The 10,099-nt window shown below is 38.7% G+C and overlaps 1 protein-coding gene across 2 annotated transcripts in view; it reads right to left on the reverse strand.

Annotated features, from left to right (window-relative positions):
• EMB (embigin) overlaps positions 1–9,185 on the reverse strand; it is a 33,228-nt gene extending 24,043 nt beyond the window's left edge. The window contains exons 1-2 of one of the 2 annotated variants that reach the window (XM_039345687.1): positions 9,013–9,155; positions 35–292 (exon numbers count right to left, since the gene is read on the reverse strand). Coding sequence is in view for 1 of the 2 variants with exons in the window: in XM_039345686.1 (XP_039201620.1) it covers positions 9,013–9,091 (79 nt within the window). In the remaining variant the exon portion in view is untranslated. Of the gene's footprint in view, positions 1–34; positions 293–9,012 lie in introns of both variants that reach the window. The other variant, XM_039345686.1, reaches the window with a different exon arrangement.
• Between the last annotated feature and the right edge of the window lie 914 nt (positions 9,186–10,099).

A 10,099-nucleotide genomic window follows, 5' to 3' on the forward strand; every position in this document is an offset into this window, starting at 1 on the left:
ACTATTATTCCCAGTGGTTCTGCATAGTTTCTACCTTCAGAGCAGTCCTGAACAAATGTTCTAATTGGAAGAGATTGTGATCCTTTTGGAAGAAAGCAATCTGCATGCTAACACGGCTGAAACACCGCTTTTGCCTTGTAGAGTCACAGAGTAGAGGAAATATTTCATTTCTGTTGTCTGGAGCCTCTTCATCATGTAATGCCAGAGACCCCAGTTCTCTCTTCTTCGCCTTGCTGCTTGCAAATAACATTTTATGCTGATACCAGACAGATGACCTCATTTCAGATAGGTCCTAAAGTGGAATGAAGACAGAGTGTCTCATCAGAATCCATTATGCCTTTGTCAATAACTGACTAGGAAATTAAATCAAGCTGATACTCTTCACTGCACAGAATCATGTCTTCTTGTTTCTTGTTTCTAAGGCAGACCGGTAGCCTAGTCTCCACAGATCGGTTTAAGTTTGTATCAAAGCTTCCAGCATGCTCAGATGTTCTCATTCAGAGAAAAATGACAAACAAATAGTGCATTCTACCATTAGGCAGAGCCAAGCAGCTCCCTTTAGTTTGGAAGGTACCTGTGAATTAGGGAGACCATAGATCAGTGGCGGCGAACCTATGGCACGCGTGCCAGAGGCGGCACTCAGAGTCCTCTCTGTTGGCATGCATGCCACTGTCGCCAGCAGCAGGTGCATCAGGCCATCACCGCTGCCCAGAGTAGGAACTCCGCCCAGCACACAAAGGAGGCAAAGTGGCCAACTAGCAAGCTCAAGTGGAGGTGGTAAGAGCAGAGGTCACCAACCATTGTCGATTGGTGGACTGGAAGAAAAGGGAGGGGGAAGCATTTTACATGCACAGGGCCGCAAGCATGCACGTGCTGCAAATGGGGTGGGGCTACTGCCTGCATGATACTCGCCTTCTCCCATTCTTGCATGGTGCAGTGCCTTGTATCTGTACCCCGTGGCGTGGTGACTGCCATTTTTGCACCTTGCAGCATGGTGGCCCATTTTTGCACCCCCAGTTTTTGTGTGCCAGAGGCGGCACTCAGAGGTACCTCTCTGCCCCCCCCCCTAAGGCCACCACAATGTTGATGCGGCCCTGGCACTTTGTGATAAATAAGTGGCTTTTGGGTTGCGGTTTGGGCACTCGGTCTCTAAAAGGTTCGCCATCACTGGCATAGATAGTCCTTAACTTACAATCACAATAGTGACCAAAAAAATTGTCATTAAGCAATGTGGTTTAAGGCAAACATTGCACAACCCCACCCAATTTTTTGACCATCTTTGCTGGGATCATTAAGCAAGACATTACATGACTGCAACTTCAACCTTCCTTGCTAGCTTTCCCACTGGCTTTGCTTGTTGGAAGCCAGCTGGGAAGGAAACAAATGGCAACCATATAACCGCAAAATATTACAATGGTTGCATGAGGACTGGTCATAAGCCATTTTTTTCAGTACTGTCAGAACTTTGAATGGTTGTATGTCAAGGAATATCTAAATACAGAATGATCGGTTTGTTCTTCTGAAGTAGTGAAATAAGAAGAACAGCATTTCATTCTCCACTTTAGCCAACAAAATGTCTTAGACTGTAGTTTGGAATGTTAAATATTAGGATTTACTAATATTTGGATTCTATGATTTTTTAAAATGTTTTAACTTTTTTTCAACTTTTTTGAAATATATAAAAATGTTTAAGCCATTTACAGCCCTTAATAGAAGTGGCTGGTATATACAGTAATGTAACTACCATAACTATTGGAATATACTAGCACGAAATGATATGCCAATATTCACATGCTATATTGCATCAATATATATATATATATATATATATATATATATATATATATATATATATATATATATATAATGATGCAATCTTCGATCTCCGGGAAGAGTATACTCCAGTTATTTATTGTTAAAACCACATTATAACCATTAAGTGTGTGTGTGTGTGTGTGTGTGTGTATGTGTGTGTGTGTGTGTGTGTGTGTGTGTGTGTGTGTGTGTGTGTATATATATATATATATATATATATATATATATATATATATATATATATATATATGTCAGTTTCTAAAGATTGTGCTGCATTCATTTCAAGTGAATTACTTGCCCCAGGGTCATTTTATATGAAAGCATATACAATAGTTTGTGGAATTCATTGCTACACATATAGTGATGACCACTGACTGTTGGATAGCTTTAAAAGGATAAATTTCATGGAGAGGTCTATCTATCAAGGACTCTAAGACTTGAAACACAACATTACTTCTGGGTTGGGGGCAGCATGCCTCCAAATATCAACCCCAGGAGAACAACTCCAAGAAAGAAAGTAATGTCTTTGTTAATAGCTTCTGAATGCCGCAAGGCTTTTTGGCTACCTGCTGGGCTAAAATTGATATTAGCCTGATTCTGCAGAGCAATTCCAGCATACACTTGTAGCAATGGAGACTGGCTACAAGAAGAAACTTGACATCAAGGCCCCATGATGTTTTCAAACATTTGCATTTAAAAAAAAAAAACAGAACAAAGCAACCAATCAATGGATAACTGAAGACAAAGCGCAAATTTCAAAAAAAAAAATGTAGACAGACCACAAAGCATGAAAGTATATGAATACATAGTATAGTTGCTGCTTTGAATGTTGCAAAATGTAATGTTGGAGGTGGTAATTCTCCTCATGTCAAAAAGGACAGGTGAATTTCATAGATGTGGATCAGGAGTTTTGCAAAATGTTATCAGAATATCATGACTATTAATCTTGATGGCTATAGATAATCTCCAATACATAAAGTCTCATAATTCTTCTTAATTTGGCTCCTTATTCTATGGGATAGTAAGATTTCATCCTACCCTATTTGCGACATTTTGCTTGATGAATGTGAGAAAATGTGAGAATGTGGGAGGCTCCAAATATGATTCAAGATAGTTTTTCCTAACATTTTTACCTCTGCCACACTTGTGCATAACTCTTCAGATAATCATTTTGGATGTTCCTCTCTCAATCCTGAACCAGCATTTTAATCTGCAAGTATATCTCAAAAGTAACATCGGAGAAAAATGCATGCATAGAGGGGTCTAAAAGCACTTTAAAATACTTTGCCCACAACTTTCTTTAAAAATTCTGGAAAGTACTAAAATGTGTCAAATATCTTCAAGATGAATCAAAAAGGCAAAACATAAACTAACAAATGATGAGCAAATTAGTGAAGCTGACTTTCAGTTTTACTTATATTCTTTTTCTGTTCTGCTGATAATTGAAATGTTGGAGAGAGAGAGGAGACAGAATGTAGTGTCTTCAAGTCAGTTTTGATTCCTGTCAACCACCTACATGAGTCCCTGTAGTTTTATTGGCAAGGTTTTTTGGAAGTGGTTTGCTATTGTCTTCTTCCTAAGAATGAGAGAGACTGACTGGCTCAAGGTCACCCAGTTGATTTCATACCTATGTTGGGCCTGGAATTCCCACTCTTAGTTTATAACCTACAACCTTAATCATTACACCAAAGTGACTCTCAGTGATATAGAGGTACAATATTAAAATGGCACCCACAAACAATGGTTAGTGATGTGTTTTATTATGATAAGAGTTTGAGGGGGGCATCTAGGTCAATCCTCCTCTACAATCCATTTTAAAGCATCTCCAAGAAATAATGCTCAGCATCTGCTTAATCATGACATGATGGAAAGAAATAACTCAAATGTATAAACACTGCAATGGATTTATTATTGAATTTATTTGAAATAGAGTCAATAATAAAAGAAAAAGTTTCAGCATTTCTACCAGGGCACTAGTAGATCAATAAAAGAAAATGGGGAAAATGGAAAGAAATACTTATATGGCCAATTTTGAACTGGGAATCCTCCATTGTTAGGAAATATAATAATACTATAGCAAGGAAACCCTATTACCGGAACAATAGCTGCAGCAGTGAGTAGATGAGTCAAATCAAGAAAAATGTAAGCAGGAATAGTTATCTATATGTCTAGTAGTTAAAGCACCAGGTTAAAAAACTAGGAGCTGGTGAATTCTAGTTGTGCCTTAGGCATGAAAGCCAGCTGCGTGACCTTGGACCAGTCTCTCTCTTTCCATCCAACCCACATCACAGGGTTGTTCTGGAAAAAATAGAAGGAAGTAATATTAGATATGTTCACCCTCTGGAGTTATTTATAAAAATAATAAAAGTGGGATATAAATAAATATATTATCTATCCATCCATCCATCATCTATCGTCTATCTCTTACCCATCCATTCATTCATCATATTCATCTTTCAGGTAAGAGTATATCTACAAATTTATGCAAGAGGGGGAAAAAACAGCAAAATCCATCCCCAAACCTTTGACAAATATACCATTCATGTGTAATCTCTACACTTCTGCAAGTAAAGTGTGCAGGGTCACATTACTTATAATATATATATAATGGCAAAGTTAAGTTTTTAACAAAAAAAATGTGTTAAAAGTTCTGGTATTTTGCCTACACGCCCTTAACTAAACATACCACAGTAGGGAGTAATTCTTTTCTTTTCCTGTAATGTGTTTAAACTTAAGAAATCATTTACACTAAAGAGATTATAGCATCTTAAACCCAAATACTTACCAATTCATGGAGTACAACCTTCAACTATCACAAAACTCATGCAAAGCAAGCTAGGCAGTTTTTTCTAACATTATCTTGGCCTTTCCTAATGCTGCTAAAATTAATATGTTATTAGACTAACTTTTAAACCTGGTTTTGTTTAGTTCAATATTATTTAGCTTACTTTTGGTTTATTTGATTAAAACTAAGCCACTGAACACCAGAGAACGTACCAATAAAGGAGAATATTTGTAGCTTAGGGTTGAAATGAGGGGTCGTTGGTGCTCTCTTGAGCTTGCTTGTCTTCTTGCAGATATTTTGTGATCCAAACTAGGTAGCATCTTCAGTATTAGCAATGTTTGATGTTACCTAACCAAACTCAGAGAGCACCAAGGACCCCAACAGAGAATGTTGCTAAACTCCTATTCAGTTTCTCAAAGACAGGCAGTTGGGCCTCTGGATTCTATAGACCAGCTTTGAATATCCAACCACAGTTACTTAGGACACTTTAATGTGGATTCCTACATAAACTAGAAGGTTTCACTTGATGGTTTCAGCTGCTTTAGGATAAACCACAAGCAGGATCTGAGGCAGTACCTCTCCTTAGTCCTGCTTTCCAACAATCCCTGTTAAAGATAATCTGTTTCTGAACCAAGAGTTTCCTTAGAGTCTTAGCAAGTAGAAAGTTACCTGTAAAGCTGAATTTTAAATCAATATTCTAATCTATGCCAACAATAAAGCCCTTTTCTAGGTGTGGGAGCTTGTGAAACCAAAATCCAACCAGCTCCACACAAAAAAGAAGTTGTGTTCATATACATACATTCATGCTTCAACAGTTGAAATTCTTTAGGCTGTTGATGAGGCTCATGTTTGTAACTCTTTAAGTAAAAAAAACCTGCAGCAACAGTCTTATAAACACTGAACACCAGAGTAGGAAAGGGAAGTGAACAATAGCTGGAGGAACCAGAGCAATCGATGTTGCTGACTGTTACATAACTAAAGCGGTGGCTGTCACCGCTTTAGAATTTCATTTAAAAAAATACTAAGATATACAACTTTGTTCCCAGAATAATTCTTGGACAATCCCAAAATAGGTATGAAAGAAGAAAATGTTCTCTCTGCTCAAGTCTGGTTTTATAAACTTCTATCAAATGTCCCCATGGATTTTTTTCCTAACCAATTGTACCTTAACATTTTCTTATATTAATTAATGTCTTCCCAGTTTAAAGTGTACCTGGATTTGATAATTCAGCATAAGCAATAAATTGATCAGCAAATTCTAAATTAATTTGCTACCCAATGAAGATTATTCTGTCAAAATTGCCTATCTTTAACTGCCATTGATCCTGGTGAAATTAACACGTTTTCTATTCTGAAGAATGTTTTTTTATAATAGGTATCTTGTAATGAATAAATATTGGCAACGTGAACTAGGTATGGTCAAGAATTCTATCAATGCTACAGACTCTTGTTTAAAAGGTATAACTGATAAATAGAATTACTGGCACACATTCTTTCTTGATTAATCTTATTCCACCAGAATTTTTGTCACATCCAATTTTGTAGTGGTAGTAATGGAGGTAGATATAAATGTGGCTGAAACAAAATTGGATAAGGTCTAAATCCAATTAAAATCAAGAGGATCACATCTAAGTATGTATGTGTGGGTGGGTGGGGGAAGGGTTGTTGTTGTTTCTGCCTTTGAGTCACTGTTGACTCCTGGAGACTGTCTGGACAAATCCCTACAGTTTTCTTGGCAAAATTGTTCAAAGTATCCTAAAGGTGCTTTTTTTCAAAGACAACTGGACTTTCTTGTTTTACCTGAAGATGTTTCACTTCTGATCCAAGAAGTTTCTTCAGTTCTGATTGAATGGTGGAGAATGGGAGGATTTATATCAGAACTAAAGAAGCTTCTTGGATCAGGAGCAAAATGTCTTCAAGTAAAACAAGAAAATCCAGTTCCCTTTGAAAAAAGCACCTTTGGAACAACCATGGCCTGGATGAGTAAGACTCTCCATAGACATTGTACAAAGTGTTTTGCCACTGGTTGTTTCCTAGAGCTGAGAGAATGACTGGCCCAAGATCACCCTGCTGGCATTGTGCCTAAGGCAGGAATAAAACCCAGGGTCTCCCAATTTTTATCTGGAAACCACCAGGCTCTGGTAAAGTTGAACTATATGATTATAATTCTAGTTCAAATAATTTAGTCTGAATTTTATGCATGAGTTTTAATTTCTTAAATCTGCTTATTTTCCTGTAAATTACCTTGCAGAAATTGATTAAAATATGTTAATCAAATGTACTGTAAAAACTGAGATCATGAAAAGAACACTTTTCAATAATTATTATGTATGCAATTAAATTAACAAATGTTAATCAATTGCTCCTTGAAAAAGTTACTTTTTTTTAAATCACTGAACATAAATCTTAGTGAAACATTATCCCAATTCATTTTCAGATGGAAATGACGATAACACTTTCTAGAGGTTTGCTGTGATACCAACAGGAAAAGCAAAATATTGTGTAAGTGTAGATGTGCTTATTATGAAGCAACATTCAAAGGCACAGCAGTTTTTGAAATGTGTCTTGTGCCAAGAGAAAGAATAGTAATAGATATATAGCACAACTAGCCATTTTTAAAGAAAACTGACCTCCTGGATCTTTTGAGTGCAGAGAAACTTATATAAGATACTATGCCACAATTAAACAAAACACTTTACGAATTTATGGGATTTTCAGTATAACATCTTATTGGGATAATAAATAAATCATGTTTAAGCAAGCCCAGATTTTGTGAAAACCAGGTCATTGCATTTCTGTGGTTGTGGTTGCATCATAGCAGCTGAACTGAAACAAAGCAACATATCTATTTGTAGCTGATTGAACTGGGAGAGAAGAAATTAAATTTTTAACAGTTCTTACTATGAATATTTCTCAAAAGAGGGGATGGAAAGATTCTCAAAAATATTAATTTCTGTCCTGAGATTAAAGCCCATTTCAGCCTTTGTTCTATAAAAGGTTTAACTTTTAGGAACAATGTGAATAATCCCTGTAGTTTTTAAAGTAATAATATGGGAATAGCTTTTAATTAATTTTAATTTCCCAGCTTAAGCTACAATCCTGGGATATCCTGGTGTTTTATCAAGTACTAAAATTTGCTTGGTTGGTTATTTTGAGATCAGCCAATGATCAGCTGAATGTTGCCACCTGAATTGTAGCTTTGTCCATAGTATCCTCAATACAGTCACAGAATTACTGATTGGGGAGAGATCTCAAATATTGTCTTGCTTCTGGCCCGGTACCAAAATGCAAAATTCTTCCTAAGTTTCAGTCACACCCTCCCCACCAGTTTCAAACATCCCAAATTTGTTGGCTTGGTCTATCATCATCTATGTTTTTCAAACTACATCACCTCTTAATTTTCTTTTTGCTGGACTAAATGCGCCCAACTGATCAATTATACTTCTTAGACTTTGTTTTCTCATCCATGAGGCTGTGAGACTCTCCTACACATATGGCTGATAATGTCTGATAAAAGGAATTCTTCTAATGCCAGCCTTCCCCATCTTTTAACAAGCACCAATCAACATCAAGAGTTTTCAGAATGCCTTTGTCCCAGTATTGACTTTAGTCAAATAGTAAAAGTGAGGAATCTAACAGGCTTGCAGAACATAAACCTTTATAGGCTAGAGATAAACTAGAGTCCATTTCACTAGTGCAGCAAGGGTTCTCTTCAACAGGAACATATACTGTGGAATAAAACATCCAACAATGTTCTAAACTAAAAGAAAAGAAATCAAGGAATGAGATGTGAAAGAGCTGCTTTATTAAGAGTAGTTGCCAGTGATTATCACAGCAATGCTAAGTTAAAATCACAGGAAATGGTGCCTGAAGAGCACCATCTTCTATTCTCAGCAACTGTTGCCCATCTTTAGGTACTTCACCATTCACTGGCGGGCGAGCGCACACACACACAACACGCACACACCTTCATTCAAGTAAATTAATACATAATTTAGAGGCAGCGAGGTTTGGGGACTATGGTGATCTCTTACATACTGTTACATAAATCCAACCATGATCTAAAATGTTCATAATCACAATCTGTTTTCCGGGCTTGGCCGCGAGGACGGGCGCGGGAATCGAGTCCCAATGCCGCAAAGCAGGCAGGTCGGATGCATTGATACCCAATTATAAAGCTAGGAGACGGGTTCTGCTCAGCGTCTTTTTCCCAAAGAAGGAGCCTTGCTCGTACCGGGTAAGTACTTTTTTCCCCCCTTCTTTGGCTGAGAGTGGATTCTACGAAGGTGACTTAGCAGTCCCCTTGGAAGACGACCCGAGGATGACTCCGCCTGGGTCGCTGCAGAGCCTTCCAGCCGCCCTCCGACAAATGAAAAGAAGGGACCCACGAGTGGACGAAGGAAATGAAGTACCTGAAGTTTCAGCCTCTGAGGCACCCCAAAGGGCCAGGAGCAGGACCAGCTGTAGCACGATCGCGCCGGAGCCCCTCATAGTGCAACCGGCCTCCGAGAAAGCTATGCGCCGCGTTTAAATGCCGCAGCGCCCCTAGCGGCCCTTCTCGGCTCCTGCAACCGCTTCTCGGGTTTCGGTGCTCCAGTTGGCTTGGCGCGGATCTAATAACCGGAGCCTGACGTCAAAAGAGAAGCCGGCGGCTATTGGGGCGCTGCCTTGAACGGCGAGAGAGAATCGCCTTCCCGTCGGACGCTCCGCTGTATCCCAGCACAGAGCCCTTCCGCTGAGGGCTCCTTCTCTAGATTGCAGGGGCTGCGGCTCCCACCAGTGCCAGTGAGGGTGGCCGCGGGCCAAAACCTCGACAACCCTTGGGGCGGGAGGGTAAAGGTGGGGATGGGTCGGCGGCTCATAGCTGGGAGAAACGAGCCCATCGATAGGGCGCAATCGGGGCTCAGTGATCGAACACGTGCTTGGTCCAAGACCGGGGCATCTTCTGGCATTAAATAGCGGAGAATGAAAAGTCGTCAAAACTGGGAAAGTTGGACTCATAACCCGACTAAGAGATCTGGTGCGTGATTTTTGGTCCATGATTGTCTGCAAGGACGACGACATTTCCCCCGTCCCCGGTTTATTTATTTTGTTTCTCCAATGTATACAGTTGTCCTCACCAATGTGTCTTTGGGCGGCTTAATTTACTAAAAAAAAAAAAGTTCAAAACACACACAGAGGAAAAAAAAAAAAAAGAATACTGGACCAAAATAACCAAAGACATGACAAAAACAAAAACCATGAAAGAGTATGGAAACCATAAAAAACATAAATCAGCAGAACAGCACAATCCGTTTCCTTAACAATACAGCCCATTTCCTTACAGGCACTTTGCAAGTTTCACACCAAGCGTTAGAACTCGATGTGTTTGTATAGTATTTCTTTATTGTTTTAAATAGGGGAGCTGATTTCTAAGCCTTTCAGAATTCTAGATGTGAAGCAAAACATGGTATCATCTCTACCAGGTCCTTTTGTTTAAAAAAATAAAATAAAATTGCT

The sequence above is a fragment of the Crotalus tigris genome, unplaced genomic scaffold (assembly GCF_016545835.1).
Source record: "Crotalus tigris isolate CLP2741 ecotype Arizona unplaced genomic scaffold, ASM1654583v1 scf7180000017973.899353, whole genome shotgun sequence".
Lineage (NCBI taxonomy): Eukaryota > Metazoa > Chordata > Lepidosauria > Squamata > Viperidae > Crotalus > Crotalus tigris.